The following is a 17364-nucleotide window of genomic DNA, read 5'->3' as shown; positions in this document are numbered from 1 at the left end:
TTTTTTTTTTTTTTTTTTTTTTTATGTAGTAAATTTATAATTTATATTTTTATTTATGAAATTACTTATTTATTATGTATGTCTTTTGTGTAACTGTCAACACCAGGTCAAACTGTTTCTTTAATTATGACCACTTTTTTTTTTTTTTTTTGTTAAATAAAGTTTGAAATCTCTGCACTTGCTTTGATTTTTATTAAGTGTTGAACATGAACTGTTTATTTTGTGTGATATAACTATACAAGTGTGTGTATCCTGAAATGTTACATGAGCACTATATTAATAAATAAAAGTAGTATGAACACAACATTGGAAAGGCTATTGAAGACAAGATCTTGAAGCATGTGCATGGTCCTATTCAAATATACTGCTCCTGTAGGTAATTAACTACTGTCATGATACAATCGCCTCTATTATTTATTTCTTAGCAGACACACTTATCCAGGGCGACTTAGTCGAACAAAAATACATTTCAAGAATCACAGTAAAAGTAATAATACAATTAAGAGCAAGACAAAAATACAATGACTTTGGTTCTAGTGTGGTATTTATATTCCTAGTAGAACATGTGCCTAGTATTGCTGTGAATTTAATTTTTTTTTAATTAAATTTTTATATAACTAGCTAGGTTAATGCAAAGCATATTACATCTCAGAAAGGGAATAATTGGAAGTTGGCTGCAGAATGATATGGAGTGACTAAGAGGGTCTCAAGAACAGTGATCTTTAAAATGTCACACCTCTTATTTAATGGGTACAATGCCAATATAGGAATGCTTCAAAGGATTGAAGTGGGAAAACCAAGCTGAAGTGTGTGTCCAACTGTTGATTACTTAAATAACCCCCCCCCCCCCCTTTTTTTTTTTTTAAATATAAATAGAGTTATCGCCAGTCATTTTTACCCTGGTTTTCTCCCCAATTTGGAATGCCCAATTATTATTTTTATCCCGGTTCACCGCCGCAACCACCCAGCGACTTGGGAAACAGAGGCTGAAACACGCGTCCTCCGAAACGTGTTCCTGCTAATCCGTCATTTTCCGCACTGCGGATCCACAGCGAAGCCACCAGACCTATAGTGCCGGAGGACAACACACATCTGAATGACTACACTGCAGACCCGAGGGCGCTCCATCAACCACAGGGGTCGCTGGTGCGTGGTGAACCATGGATTGCCCTGTCGACCTAAGCACTCCCTACCTGGGCGGTGCTCGGTCAATTGTGCACCGCCCCCTAGGAACCCCGGGTCACGGTCGGCAATGACATATCCTGTTGTGCCGGTTTATTATAAATAAAAGATTTGAACAAAACAAAACACTGGGACACCAAAAATAAAAGGCATGTTGGCCTAAACAAACACAGTGAGACAAACCAAAAACAAGTAACTTACTGATTTAAAGTTGGCATGAATAGCAATTGTGATTCTTTCTGTACCTCCTGACTCTCGTTCTTTCCTCACCAAACACCCAACCCTGTGTGCGTGAAACACTGACTCTTTTATGCAGCTGTACCGAGACTCAATTGCTAATCAATCATTCAATTGAATCTCAGCACAGTCTGCACATGAACTACTGTGTGCACTCTCTGTGCCCAATACTAATATGCATTTTATCTGCACGTGAAGTGATTGTGCTGTCAACATACGTGACTACAAGTGTTGCAAACAATAAAAAAATTCCTACTTGTTGTAAAATCTACTATATATATAAAAAAGCATATAATACAAAACTGTAAAAAGAATAGTCCTATAACTCACAAAGCTATGTTTTATGAAGATACAATCAGAAAACATGATTTAACACATCAGTTTCATTATAGTAGCACCGAAATACACCTGATTTACAGTAATCGCCCAATTTCCTGCTTTTGACAGGCTCCGGCTGATTTAATCAGTTAATTTAATTTCTCAGCCCAGAGACATTCAAACTGAAACCCGTATGAAGATAAGAATTTTTAGGACATGAAAAGGACCCTTCTTTATGATTAACTTATATGTGGAACGAAACAAAAACACTTTAAACTTTCATTAGATCCTCAAGACCTGGTTTTGTCTTAATTGCTTTGCCACAGAAAAGGCAACTACATCCTACATCCAGTGCATTAATTGATAATATTAGCTCTATTGATTTGTATTCTATGCACCAAGCATCCTGTTTGTCATATTCACTGCAGCCTTAGACCATTCTGATGGTTTAAAGATTACAACAGCTGACAGGGTAGGAAACCTTTCAGAATGAATTATGGAGCTTTTGGAAGGGAAGGGAGAGTCAAAAGACTAAAGGCTAAATTCCTTATATGAAGTCCAACTTGGAATATATTCCTATTGATACAGAAAGACAAACAAACATACTGATTTTTACATTGTTTTACACACTGGCAAAATATCAGAATCCAGATTGCTCGGGTTTAGAATATGGAGGCCAACAAAATGATTCCCTATAATCTGTTTCTTTGGGGAAAAGCCAACACTTTTTAGCTCTCACTCACAATACAATCCATGGACCATAGCCACGGCAAAGAGTGAGGCATTTTGAAAGGTAGCAATAGCAAAGTTATCTTTGTCTGAGTCCCACAGACAGCGACTGGCAACCCTTAAGCCTTGGTTGTTGAGCTGTCCTAGGATGACATGGCAGACCAGCTTATAGCGGGCCGGGTTAAGGTCTTTGGCTTTGCTACGGATGAGATCAGAAAGGTTCTGGGTCACTTGTCCGCAGGTAACTGGGTTGTACCGCGTGTCGCTCAGAAAGCCAGCTAGTGTGGCCTCCAGGAGGCACTGGACCTTACAGGCATCAAAACGGAAACCCTCATCTGGATGGGTTTTGTAGGTGTTCTCGAACAGAGTCTCCTGGACAGGCTGGTACAGTGGCAGGCCAGAGAAGCTGACCCGGCCACTGTGCATCCAGGGTCCCAGCGAGAGCCGCTTGCCCAGAGATAAGGACTCCTTGCGGGTGAGGTTGAGGTTGCTGAAGACTGAGCTGCGGCGGGAGGGAATGACAGAAAGGGATCCCTCCACACTCTTGAGGTGCATTAGGTGCTTGGGGTGGTGAAGATCCACAGATTGAGAGCTACGCCGAGTAGAAATGGAGCCTGCCTGAGTCCGCAGGACACCACCACTCTCTGCAGCCAAAGCCTGGTTAAACTGCGCCAGAGTTTCCTGCGATAAGGGGAGCTGCTTGGTTGTCATCGTGTTCCCAAAACTAACCTATGATGAAAAAAAAGTAGCAAATAGCTATGACTAAAAAATAAAACACAATTCAAGCCCTACTTCACAAATATAAGTTAACTTGTACTGTCCTTTGCCATTATAAGCTTCTAATGCCTGGTAACAAAAAACATTTCTCACTTGGGTATCAGTGTAGTTATATCTAGTATGCAAGCTTTAGATTTTTTATTGGTAACACATTTTGGCAAAATATAAATGAACATATTCTATTATAATCATTGCTTTATATTCAGTGCTTGAAATGGGATGCAAAGCACAATCAAAGTAAGTCATGCAGATTTAATCTTTTTAACAACTTTAACTCTAAACTCCTCAGGTACAAACCTGGCGTATTAAATGCAGAAGTTTTTAAAGATTCATTACAAACTACTGTATAACATACTTGCTTTTGGGAAAACACCTAGGCCTAAATGAAAAAATGGAAAAATGTCTGGAGGTTAAAGGTAGAAGAGCAATCAGTTTGGACAGATACCGGGCTACCATCAAGACATTATTGATAAGCATCCTTTCTTGTAAAATATGTTTTTACGGTATGCAGCAGTCTGACAATGAGTTAGTGTTTTAGTGTGGGGGGAGAGTCCCTCTAACTTCATGAAAGCGGGATGCTTATCTTTTATCAAACAATCATCTTGCTGTCTACTCTAGACATGTCTACACATGATTAAGATGACTGGAAACTTCAGCCGGCAGAGCTAAACATTTCCTTCTGCTGTTACTGTGACTGCTTTTATTATTTTATTTATGGTACATGTCTACCTACCTGATGATAAGATGATAAATGACAGGCACTAGGGCCTCTTCACATACAGAGCGGCAAAAATATCTTGATCTATATTGTCATGAGCTGCCCTTAAATGGAACTACTCGAACTGGGGACAGCAGTGTGGAGTAGTGGTTAGGGCTCTGGACTCTTGACCGCAGGGTTGTGGGTATTTCTTAGTAGATGCCCTTATGCAGGGTGACCTACAATTGTTACAAAATATCACATTATTTAGATATCACTGTTTTCCCCCCACACACATACAATTACCCATTTATACAGTTGGGTTTTTACTTGAGCAATCTAGGTAAAGTACCTTGCTCAAGGGTACAGCAACAGTGTCCCCCACTGGGGATTGAACCCACGACCCTCCGGTCAAGAGTCCAGAGCCCTAACCACTACTCCACACTGCTGCCCAACGGAACTTTACTCAACTGATCCATTTCATCAAACGCATCTACTAAGAAATACCCACAACCCTGCGGTCAAGAGTCCAGAGCCCCCACACTGCTTCACACAGAATATAGAATTGGAAGCTGGTGATCTTTTATATAGGGGGACTTTCAATTTCAAGAATCTACAAGTCCAGACGTAAAGGGGGCTAATGCCAAAAAGGTGTAACAAGAAAAAAGATCTTAAAAAAAATATAAATTTCCCCTTACCTTTGTAAGACATTCAGCTACAACACAGTGTCCCGTCGTAGGCACTTCTTACTTATGAGTATCTTCAGAAACTGCCTCAGTGCATGAGAGAACTTTGGCACACTTGCTTGGGCGTGTGATCAGTCAACACTGACCTGCAAGCTTTAACTTTATGGGTTTAGTTATACTGCATGTCTTGGTAAATTATTATCTACCGGGGGAGGACAGGTCAGCAATAACAGCTTGAAGTGCAATCCCTCACTATAAAGAGGGAAGCGCTAGGCTTGGCACACTGCCACCCCCTGCACTAGGTCGCCATGGCAATGCCTTTGCTTCCAGCTACAATCTTTCTCCTTTTAAGTAAGGGATACTTTTTATTTTCCTAAGTAAGCCACCACAAGCTTATCTCAATGTTGCAGAATTTATTTTGTGTGTGTTCAAGTAGCTTGTTTTTCAAAACCAGACTATTCTTTTTTAAGGGAAACGTTCTCCAAAATTAGATTGACTGTAAACGGCAGGACTCCTGGAGGTACTAAGCAATCTATAGCTTAACCTGACACATTTTGCCAGCCTGCAAACATTATTTCTGTTGAAATTTTGCAAGGGAATTCTCTTATGCCTTGGTTAAATGAGGTCTGCCTGGGCACTGCAGTTTCTAATGGATATTAGAAAATGCAGTGCCCAGTGGATATGTGTATACCACTTCTGAAATGCCATTTAAAATGTATTTTACACTTGCATTGGCTGAAGGGCAGCATAATGAAATGCAATACAAAATGTTTAATTAACCTACATGCATTTTTAAAAAAAAATGTTATGTCAGCATTTCTAGTTCTGCATCCCATTGTTTTTACCCTGACTATAATAATATTCTGTTGAAAAATAAATAAATCTAGTTTTAAAAAGTCTCCAAAATATGTTATCTAATTTATTTACTCTAACAATATGGAAACATATTGTGTACCCCTTATGGATGCACCAACATGTTTTACTTTTTTTTTTATTTATTTATTTTTTTTAATTTTGAGCAACAGCCAAACTAAATCATGGCCACAATTTTGTAAACTTTTTTTTTTTTTTTGGAGGGGCTGAGTGGTAACGTGTTTGTAGTATAGTAAAATGTATTATTTTATGTAGACACACGTCTAACTTAAATGTTATTTTATTACAAATTGAAAAATATGGAAGTAAATGCTTCAGCTCTATATATAGAATATAATTGGAATGGTCGTTTGGAAAACATATATGTTTTCCAAACGACCATTCCAATTATACTCTATACTGCGTAATTCCTCGTTTCTACCCACACCGTGTAGCACAGTATGTGCATTTCGCCTTCTCTACGCGTCTTAGCATCTGCAATGCGGCTTGTCCCGTCTTTCCTTTCTTAATAACCCTTTCCTAATTTCACTCCTGTAGCCCTCTCTCTCTCCCCACTTTTGCTCTCTTTTCCCCGGCATGGCCTCTACTTGTTCCCAGATTCCCTCTACTAGCCAGCAAGGAAACACTGCAACATTCACTGCCGCCCTTCGGAGCCTTGTCAACAACCCCGACTTCAGGTGAGACGGTCGTGGAAAGCAGCCTACAGGAAAATTCGCGGTTCCACGAAAATGTCAGTGCAGGCCTGTTTAAAAAGTAAACAATACAAAATGCATGAATACACACATTTCAATAATGCAGCAGCGTTTTTATGTTACAAGAACTAATCAATATGAATTTACAAGAAGTTGATGTCTTTAAAAAAAAGCATTTTTGCAAACCTTTATCTTTGCACCGGTTGCAACAGATCATTGTGCATTGTTTATTGTTTAAAAATGAATTCAGACACAGGATGTTGGTTAGAGTTTCTTGAAGTTTAACACACGCAGTTGTGCAAGTAGGTTATACTACGAAAAAAAGAGGAAATAAGGAAATAAGATGTCTGATTTATTATTTTATTTCCATACCAAACATACTTATATTGTATATACTAACCTAGATATAGATGTATCGCGCATAGGCTAATGCATTTTTAATAAATGACAAAATAAAACAAAACTAGACCCGAGTATGGAAACCTGAGAAATGCAGTTGAATAGGGATCAAAACATGCAGTGTTAAAACAAATACTGTGAAAACATTAAGCTGTTCTCCAAATGTGTACATGTGTCTTTAATATTTGCACTCCCAAGATGAGCTTTCAGTGCCATTCAGGATGTAAATATTCATGCGTCGTAGAATTGATATAGTGTTTGTACTGTTGTAAAGTAAATACACAATTTAAGAATAATTACAGCTTGTGCAAATAGGTCTAGCTCCGACTTATGCAGCCTGTCTTAAACTCTTTCTTCATATTTAAACCACATGTATAGTTCAAAGAGTTTGAAGTACTGTACAAATAGTGAGGGACATGTCCCTTCCCATGTACAGTTACCGTGAACTACACTTTTGGGCATCAGCTACAGGACCTGTTATGACCTGTGGTTGTGGTTGCCCTTGAATGTTGATCTTTTGGTGCCTCCACCTGACAAGTTTCACAGCAACAGTAACAAAGTGACATACAAATAACTACTCTGTGCTTTTATAAAATATAGGCTAAGTGTAAAATAGATGATCATAGATGTCCTATAATAATAAATAAATACATTATTTTGACCAAATGCATGATGGCTGCAAACCTACCAAGACAGTGTAATACAATTCAGGTGTACACAAAGCCAGAGACTAAGGGGTGAACTATGCTTCATCAACAACTACTGCTCTAGAGTCATTTACAATAGGACCTCGGTTTTACGTCTCATCCAAAGGACGGAGCACAAGGAGGTTAAGTGACTTGCTTAGTGTCACACAGTGAGTCAGTGACTGAGCTGGGATTGAACCCGGAACCTCCTGGTAACAAGCCCCATTCTCTAACCACTGGACCACCTATTGTTATATTGTTATTTTTATGTTGTTGATGATTACAAAAAGAACAGCATTTGGGTAAGAGATGGTTTGGAGTCCATTATGAGAGAGTAATAACTAAGAAAGATGTTTCAGATGTCATAGACAGCATAAAGGTAAATGGTTTCCTCATCTCAAATCCAGAAATGTTAAGTGAATCAGACTCCTGTTGCATAGCATTTGAAGCAAGTTTAGGCTTTAATGAGCTTAATTGGTTACACCTGGTTTCGTAAAGTCTTATTATGCTCAGGTGTGACAGTAATTAGACTTAGAGCTTTAAAATAACAAAGGCATTCTTGAATAATGATGCATTCACTTCAGTTTGAACATTTAAGCGGAAGTTTTATTAAGTAAAAATAGGAAAACAAGGGTTAGTCTTAATAATGATCATAACACTCATAATGAATCGTTATTTATGTATTTCACAGTGATGTTAAGTTTGTGGTGGGAAAGGAGCGTCAGGAGGTGTTTGCACACCGCTGTATTCTTGCCTGCCGCTGTGAGGTTTTCCATGGGATGTTCAGCCAGCAACTCCAGTCCGACAGACCCAGGGAACTGATGGACATTCCTGTTGTGCTCTCCGACGTGCAGCCCGAGGTTTTCTTGGCTGTGATTGAGTTTCTATACACCAACTGTGTAACCTTAAACAATTGTATTGTAAGTAATGATTGATCCTCTCCATGAATTTCTTGAAAGGGGTGGTGTGTTTGCACAAAGGTGTTCGGCAAATTTGTTCATGAACTCATCTCGCCCCACTGTCCTGCTAACCACAGGTAATGTGAAGACTGCTGACTTTTCCTGCACAAAAAAAGACTCATACAGGTCTAAAACTTTTGATCTACAGCTTGACGTTTAATAAATTGGATCATGTTGCACAAATGTCCAAGCATTATACTATATAAAAAATGCTTTCCTTCTAAGACTGTTAGAAGTGATGGTGAAAATGTATTTTTATTATGTTGTTCATAACCAAAATACTCTTTGCCAGCTAAGACCGCCCAATAGAGTCATTTTTACATTCAGGAAATCAGTAGAAGAGCGTAAAAATTATTTCTGGCTGTACTCAGGTTGCTGTTACATATAAATTGGTTTGTAAGAGGTTGGATTAAATTCAGTTTTGCTGATAGAACTTTTTGATGAATAAACAACACTCCATCTGGGCCAGTGGCATGTGATCATCACAGCCCATCTGTTGGAGTTTTGTCCGTTGCATTCTTCAATTCTGTCAGCAGAAGTGCCGGGGAATTTGAATAATGTAGGAGGAGGAATCAGCAGTGCTGTGCAATGCATTGGAGTCTTCACTTAACAGCATTTAAATTTATTACATGTTAGAGGTGTGAAGGAGCAGCCAGAAGATCCCCATTTCAGATTCCATCTTAATAACCACTGATTTAAAATACAACAGCAAATGTTTCATACTAAACAGAAACAGAGGGCTGTCCCCAAACATTTAGTACCAGTGTTATTCTGGTGAGCTTCAACTCCAATTTAGTGCTGATAAAAGGTGCACAGTAAAACCTGTGGTCATTTCAGGGTCGATGGACCCTGTTCACAAAGCTTTATCTCATGATTTATTAAAATATTAATATATACATACACACACACGGATGAAGGCTATATTTGCATCCTTAGCCATTTGAAAAAAAGGCATACCACAGTAGTGACGTCAAAATGGCATATACGTCTAGAAGATTATACTTGACCTTTGACCCATATTTGCATCCCGAGACCACTTTCAAACACAAAATGTCTCATTTTCAATCACTCGACAACACCCACCATTTGTGGTTTTTAGGCACTTCTAACAAATCTGTCTCTGTGAAGATTTGTAATCATTCTACTCTGACAGCTACTAAAAAAAAAAAAACATACCCCATTGAAACACCTTTTCCTTAAAAATAAGTTATTTTTTGCAGTTCATTATCTACCCAGCTTAATTCACTGTTCCTGAATTATCAAAAAGAAAATTATATTTAAGAATCTTTAATATTGACTTAATTTACATTATTATTATTCATTAAATTCAGTTGCAATTTGAACCTTAACACCCCTTTATTGTCTTTTTGGGGTTTCTGTGACAGTTTATAAACTTCTCAACCTAACAGTCTTGTAGTTTATGACGTCACATAAACCCTAGATGGAATTTTTTCCTTTAACTCAAAGGAAACTCAGATCATTGAAGCCCATCCATCTATTATTCTCTATATATTCAAGGGCTGGTGTTCCATGTACTGTATGTAAAGCACATAGAGTAATTGAGCTGATTCAATTGATTGCAGTTCAGGCAGTGAAAATGGTTTCTTGCAATGAGAAACTTTCTAGTGGTTGATCTGATGAGGCTACTGTATTTATTAGGAATTTCTTCATGAAACAGTACATCAGTTTCAAGAAATTGACTGTCACGGTTTTCATTTAAATATTGTATCGTGTGACACTAACAATAATGTACCTTTTTTTTTAACCTGTATACTACCTTCTGTTCTACCCCTAGGCTCTGGAGGTTTTAACTTCAGCTGTGGAATACGGACTGGATGATCTTCGAAAGGTGTGTCTCTAATTCTGGGTGCATGATTCTTACCATTAGCTCACCTTTGTTAATGTAATCGGTTGCCGATTTTGGTAATGATGAAGCTTGAGTTCAGAAGCAAGCAATTCCTTGTCTGTGTATTTATAGTGTCTTGCAGCATTCGGTGGTAAATGATTTAATTTGGAAAATACAGTGGCGATAAGCTGCTGGGGGCATAGTATTTGTAATTGTTTACCTTTTATCATTATGTTTTGCACAGGTGTGAAGGAGTTTGTGGTTAAACCTGTAGCGTTAATTGTTTTGCAACACACTGGATATTTCAGTGATGGCTATGCCAGGCAGTGTTAAGAGCAGGATAAGACAGTTGCACATTAAAGTTCAGTTTTTGTAGAAACACAGAAAAAGGCATTGAAACCGTCAAAACAAAAATTCTAAAACCAGTTTTTATCAAACTTGACCTCTAAATGGCTATGTTACATGTTGGTATTGACTGACTGCGACATACTTCTGTGTGCCACCTGTTTGGGGTTACTACTGCATTAAGTATATCCAATGGGTCTCAGCTCTTAGTGTTGTTCTTAGTGGTCAAGTCACAAAATCACTGTGAGCATTTGGCATTGATGACTACTTTTTATCAGCAAAAATACAGAATGCATTAGAATTAAACAAAAAACTATTTAAAGAAAAAAAAATGAACAAAAGGAATAGAGCTTAATAAAGCCCCTTAGGACCCTGTGGCTTGGGGGTCAGATACATGATTTCACAATGCTTTTGATAAGCAGGGTTTACTTCGGAGACAGGCACAAGTGAACAATGCGAATATCGATGCCCTGGAAGCAGCTTGTTACAGACGCTTCCATCCGAGCTTCTCTGGATTGAACCGGTGGCCCAAATGTTGATTAGAGCAAACGTTTCTTCATCCCTGCTGCAATCTGGCTCATGGTGTGTCTCAAGCAACACAAATATGGCTAAACGGAATGAACAAAAATGTTCCTTTCGGAAGTGAAACCTTCACGCAGGTGTGACTGTTTGCTATTTCGTCCGCTGTAATGTATTTTGTCTCGCTCAACCATGTCAAAGCGTGTTGACCCACATCCTGAGGTGGGTCGCTGGGACCCGGGTTAACCCGGATACGACCCAGGTACGTGGTTTCACACTACGCAGGATTGTGACCCAGGTAGCCAGAAATGATAGTGTGAAAGGGGCTTTAGATTGAATGTTCAACATGAGACCTATCCACATGAAGTGACATCTGTCCAGTCCATCACCATGGCTGGGTATGCTCTGTTTACCCTGGCAGTAGTTGCATCAAACAAAACAATGTGTATAAATAGATGTAACCTGTAGTAATTTATCCAAGGTGTTTTATAACTCATCTCATGCCCTTTTTAATAATCATGTTTCTCATTTATAGTCCTTGAATGTGTTCAGTTTGTACCACACCGGTTGGCCACATGACAGTCAAAAATGTTTTGAAATTTGAAACACTTGCTTGACCTTGTGCATTGAAAAATGAGCAGGGAGGATTTTTTTGCAGTATAACCTTTAGCTTGTGCAGGCCTGGGCATGTCTGTAGGGGCTGATATAAATCAATGCTATGTTATTAGGAGTTACAGCCCTTGAAGCAGTGAGGTCTGGAGGAAGGCAGGGATTTTCTTGAGCTGGAAAACAAACAGCAGACAGAACATAGTGTGCTGCTTTTGAAGGAGAATTTGTTATAAATATAAATGATTTTTATACTGCCTAGAGATGAGGGTGCTTTTCCATACAAAGAGTTTGGTTGGAGATTAGTTTAAGCATATAGATTTATTTTTCTTGCCTGGAGAATGTTTCTAAAGTGTCATAAAGTAGAGCTCAGTGGAAGTTGTGCAAAAACAAAAGTTAAGTATAAAAAGAGATTCAAAGGGTTTACACAAAATAAAAAGTAAGCTATTGTAACACTTTGTTTTAACTAATAATGTGCAAGTAAAACCCAACACTTTTCCGTTCAAATTTATAATTTCTACACCAGACAGGTGGTTGACACCTTAAAATGTACTGTTCACACAGTAGCTGTTGAATAGCTACAAACATTTCTCCGTGTTGCACCACAGTAAAAGCACAAATACAGCATTTTCAAACATTGACATGTTTGTTTCTGTAGGTTGTTAAGGACCTTGCTGTGATAATATTTTGAACATGGATATTAGCACTACAACTTTGTGTACTTCCTTTTTTATTTGTATGATTAGCCGACCTTGAAAAAAGAAATTTGTAAGAAGCCAAGCCACAACAAGGAACCTATTTACACAATAGTCCATTAACAAGATTAGAACCTATTCAGAAAATAGTTGGTCAATATATTATGTTGAAATGCGCAGAAACAAAAAATGATTAACGTTTTTTATTTTTCTGAAAAATACCTGCATATGAAAGTTTTTGGTTTTCATTTTTTTAAAAATCACTACTGAAATCAAGGTAAAAGAAAACCATTGGGCCCACAGCACAGGAAGTGATAAGGTATCATGAGGCAGCAGTTTAACCTTTTAAGACCTAGGGTGGTATTTGAATTCCAACACTAGTAACATGCAAGGAATTGATTTTTAAAGCCTTGTACCCCCAATATTCTCAATGGAAAGTAAGGATATGCTAGGATTCATGCAAACCCTGCTTCCCTTTGTAAAATTGTAAGATTTAAGCGTGCTGTAAGATGCATGGACATTGCTGAATATCAGGAAGTCATCCAGTTTGCTGAGGCAGTGGGATAATGCATGAGCTGGGAATGGGGTGACAGCATACCATATGACATTTAGTCTGCAGTTTATTAATCAGGCTATATAGCCTGATTTGTTTTTCAGACAGCTGGTGTTAGCTAGCATTGTTAATTAATATGTTTACATGGTATCCAGAAGTACAAATGGCATTATCAGCATGGAAAACCTTATTGCTTCTGAACTTGAATAGTAATGGGCTTGTACAAGAATAAAAAATATTGCCCTGTGTTCTCCAATATGTGAATCAACTATTTTGATAATGTATAAAATGTAAAGTACTACTGCAAAGGTAGATTTTAATGTAATCGTGGATATCTAAAGAATAAAGGGGTATAATACAGGGCTGGTATAAAGTCGCTTTGGCTTGGGGTAACACAATACTGCAATAAAAAAAAATCTGTGTGTGAGGACTCCTATTCAGCATCCCATCACTCTGCGACGTTCACACATAATTCATTAATAATGAGATATGGACTTTTTTTTATTGCATCATTGTGTTCATCTTGGCTCGTACTGTGTCCGTACCAAAATTCAGCACTTTACGTCAGATAGGTAAGCAAAGTGTCCAAAGCAACAGACATGTATATTTAACCCAGTTTAGGCTGATCAAATTAATTTGGCAACCCTTTATAAAGACCCTGTATGGCCTCAGTGGTTAGTTTTATAATATGATATTGATTAAGCCAATGAAATGCAAGCTGTTTCGTGCTGATATAAAGAAAAACATTCTGGTGAGAGTCATTTTGATATTTGACATTTTATTAGTTTGCAGTGTGGAGTTTAGTGATTCCCTTAAACCAGAATCCCATTATTTTATGACAAATACCGCAGTTCATATCTGCTTTTAGTCTATTGCAGGGTTTAGTGAGAGACTGTACTATGTGTATGTGCTAAGCATTGTTTTGAACTGGACCAGGTGATATTAGATAAATGGAGGTTAATGGAGGTTGTCTGTATGCCACATTTACAGTTTTGCATAGGGCTGATTTTTCAGTTGTCATCTGACGTAGTTGGATCTTGCATCAAAAGAAGGTAATTGAAAATATATTGGAAATAAAAAAAATAAAGAATACAGTAAAGTTCTGCCAAGATGTGGGTCCTCAGTCCATCAGAGAGCAGTTTTTTTTCCATTCTTTCTTACCTTTCTTTCTTTAATAGTGTCATCTGTCCTTTAGGACTGGTGCTCCATATAGAAATAGATCCCAACCTGTCGCCGGACATCCGCAGTGATTACTTGAATTGCTGCTGCTTCCTTTCATGTGTTGCTCTGTGCTGAGCTTGCTTTGTTATGTGCACTTCACGTGCAGGCTCTTGTTACAGATCTAATCAGCACACTGTTAAGGTACAGTTATGCTTTTGTCCTTGGCTTGACATAGTATCACTTATACTGTCACATTGTTTGGATGGATGACCTTTAAGGCCTGGTCACATGGGGCGACTTTTGTCGACTGCAACAAGAGGAACACATTTGTTTCCTGCATGTTGCTTTCAAGTTTGCGGTGGTCACCCCAGAGATGATAATTTAATCAACAAGCTGGCAACACACAGGCAACAATGTAATGCAACCCAATCATAATGCACATTTTTGTCATGAGACATAAACATGCAGCGAAGATTACGATATAAAAATGTACTAATTACATAAACAAACCTGTAGTTCCTTCTTGATTAAATAAAAAGGTGTACATAAGCAGAATTATTTAGTTAGTAGGTCTACATATTTAATATGCCAAACATAATAAATACGTTGGTATTCATTATCTTAAACAATACAGTACTTTTAATTCTAGGCTTTTGAGAACAAGAAGGCAGACCTGAGATTTTAAAAAAAAAACATCACTTAGTTTACTGTTAAAACAAAAGATGTTATTATTGGGGGTTAATGTAGGAATGACAGGCATACTGCATAGTATATCATCCTAAGTGGGAGACATGTTGCCGGTGTGTTGCCCAGGGTGGTCAAAAGAGAAACATTTGTCGCCTCCCTTGTGACCAGGCCTTAACCATTCTTTCACCCTCCAAAGCTTAGTCTTGACACCTGGGCTTTTAAATGGGTGAGTGCTATTGTCTGAAGAGGAGAGGGTTTGTTTGTTTGTTAATTTATAGTAGTATATTTTTGTTCTGAATGTTTCAGTTAATGATCAATGATACATGCTCAAGAAGGTGTTTGCTTTTATGTAGTTATTGTAATAGGTAATGTCAAGTAGCCTGTTTACTATGAATAATTGATATATCTAATGTATTGTAAACCTTTATAAATAAGCTGTATTTACCCTGTAAACATATCTTTGAGCAGTATGTTTTCAAATCTTATAAAAGCAAAAAATGCCTTTGCCTCACTGAATTTTCTTCAGCAGGAAGGGGCCATTTAAAAATACTCCTTTTCCCAGCACCTGAACTTAAATTAAGTCATGAAATATCATCTCAGCAGCATCTTGTATATGCTGACAAAGACAGGCTGAGTTGATTTAAGTATGAAGGCTGCAGGAGATGTAACTAGACCATCTTGCTTTTCAGCTTTTGGTGGTGAGCAATGAACATTTGCATGCAATGTGATCATATCCTGTTCCTTTGCAACTTGAATCTGATTTTAGTGACACTGACACCAATAGTGGGAATTTATTGCTTTGTGTACAGTACAGTCTTATTCAACTTCATGCCAGAAACCATTAATCCCTATATTTCTAGAATAATCTATTTACATTGTCACTCTGTGTTGCCAATACTACACACAAAGGAGTCAAAAAATATTTTTTAAATAAGGAATTTCCATAACAACATTTTCACAAGATCATTACAATTTTTCTAAAAGTTAACCAGACTTTAGTGAAACCCATTTACCCTGCCAAAACTGTACAAATTTACTTCCTGACCCCACGTGAGCCTCGCACATATATATGTGTTCAGGTGGGGCTCTTATACGTAATCCACAGGAAGTGAATTTATTGTGCAGTGGAAGGATAAATGGGATTCACATCAGTCACAGTAAAAATGATGTCATCTACATCAAAACAGACTTTAAGGACATGGTTATTAATTACCCATTTAACACAGCATTCAATATCTGAGACTTTACAAGGAATTTATTTGCCTTTTACCCATACACTTGCTGATGCACTAGGTAAGGAGGGTAGGAGGCTGTAAGTGACCCCTGCAAAGTTTCACACTAAGCTATTTGGAGATGAGCACTTCTCTCCCAGGGGTCATGGAGAGTTTCCTGTTCCCCTGCTGAGATTCATGGCTAGTGGGCCATGGTCAGGGCTGCATGAGATCAAGGTAAGACCAAGTTCATAATTATTATTATTATTTTTTTTTTAATAGAAACAGAAAACACTGAGGATAGTCGTGTCGTGTCTCTAATTAATTTTCAATCTCACACAATCTCAATTCATGACAATCAATAAGTTCAGTAGACCATGGTAACTGCATAGCAAACTTTAGTAAAGCATATTATAAACATGGTAAGCAGAAGTATGTGTGGGATTGCATGGAGAACTGCACCATTACCGTGATCAGTTTTTTTTTTTACCAGAGTAAACTTTTAAAGGGGGTATGTTATGAATAGTATAATGTACAAAGCAGGCATTTCCAATGTATTTTGCAACTATAATCAGTTGTTTTATGCATGTTTGAGGAAACATAGAAAATGTGTTTTGTTTTTTTTTGGCAATAATTAATAGTGGCGAGCCTGGAAATTATGTTCTTTTAAAAATGAAAGAAAAAAATAATTTTTGTTATTTGCTTATCCAACGACAAAGACATTTCAAGTGATTTCTTTGTGTAACAGGGACCTATAATTAACCCTTAACCTTGCATTTTTCCTGAACATCCATATTTTGAAAACTGAATTGTTGTTCACGTTGTATAACTACTTATGCATAATTTTAAATCAGCTTTTTATATATTGGGATTCTAAAACTATTTAAATGTAATTGTTTTACGTAAAATACGCATTTCTATACTAATGGCAAATCTAAATAGAAACAATCATCGGATAATTTTTTTCTCAGATTTTGCATAATTTAGGAAGGAGAGAGTTGAGTTTTATTGGTGTTTGTTTAAGAGACTAGTGGCAATTTAGAGGTAATGGGTTATGAGGAACAAACCATAAAACTGGTTTCAGTCTGCCACTTGCCCAGATTGTGGCAGACATTTAACACATCATTATAATGTAAGAAGAAGCCATTCAAGTTAAAACTAGGTGACCAGACGTAGCACAAAGGTTCTAATATTCTTTGGAATCCAGGGCCGTCATAATCATGTCAGTGTCAATTTTAAGACATCACCAACATTCTTTGTAAAAGCCTGTGATCAGCTCTCCGCCCCTTAACTTTAATGTGGTCTTTGTTAGGGCACTTCAGTCTCCTATAAATGTGGTAGGTTTTAAAAGTTGGGTAGATTTCAAACAAAAGCCCATGCCTTTACTTGTATTTACTGTAAGGCATGTTCGTATATACAGATCTATGACTGGTGGAACTGTGAACACATATACATTAGGAGGAATAATTACAGTACATTTTTTTACTTTGATGCTTATTACAAATG

General features: G+C 37.6%; 2 protein-coding genes across 3 annotated transcripts; one reads left to right on the top strand and one right to left on the bottom strand.

The window, feature by feature from the left end:
- Positions 1-150: 150 nt before the first annotated feature.
- LOC117401215 (dynein light chain Tctex-type 5-B-like) lies at positions 151-5473 on the bottom strand. Of its 2 annotated transcripts, XM_059021702.1 has the most exons (3): positions 4639-5473; positions 3977-4179; positions 151-3195 (listed from the first exon to the last, which is right to left on the bottom strand). In XM_059021702.1, exon 3 carries the CDS (start codon positions 3175-3177, stop codon positions 2473-2475), a length of 705 nt encoding a protein of 234 aa, XP_058877685.1. In that variant the 5' UTR covers positions 3178-3195; positions 3977-4179; positions 4639-5473; the 3' UTR covers positions 151-2472. The 2 variants fall into 2 exon arrangements, with proteins under 2 accessions (XP_058877685.1, XP_033857635.1); XM_034001744.3 differs by lacking the exon at positions 3977-4179 and having other exon boundaries at positions 152-3195; positions 4639-5472.
- A 394-nt stretch (positions 5474-5867) lies between these two features.
- Positions 5868-10129, top strand: LOC131735634 (BTB/POZ domain-containing protein 19-like). Its single transcript, XM_059021703.1, has 3 exons — positions 5868-6176; positions 7968-8196; positions 10031-10129. The coding sequence occupies exons 1-3, from the start codon at positions 6076-6078 to the stop codon at positions 10094-10096; spliced, it is 396 nt and encodes a 131-aa protein (XP_058877686.1). The 5' UTR covers positions 5868-6075; the 3' UTR covers positions 10097-10129.
- The last annotated feature ends 7235 nt before the right edge of the window (positions 10130-17364 follow it).

Source organism: Acipenser ruthenus, unplaced genomic scaffold (assembly GCF_902713425.1).
Source record: "Acipenser ruthenus unplaced genomic scaffold, fAciRut3.2 maternal haplotype, whole genome shotgun sequence".
In the NCBI taxonomy this organism is placed as follows: domain Eukaryota; kingdom Metazoa; phylum Chordata; class Actinopteri; order Acipenseriformes; family Acipenseridae; genus Acipenser; species Acipenser ruthenus.
This window is presented reverse-complemented; position numbering and strand designations above follow the sequence as displayed.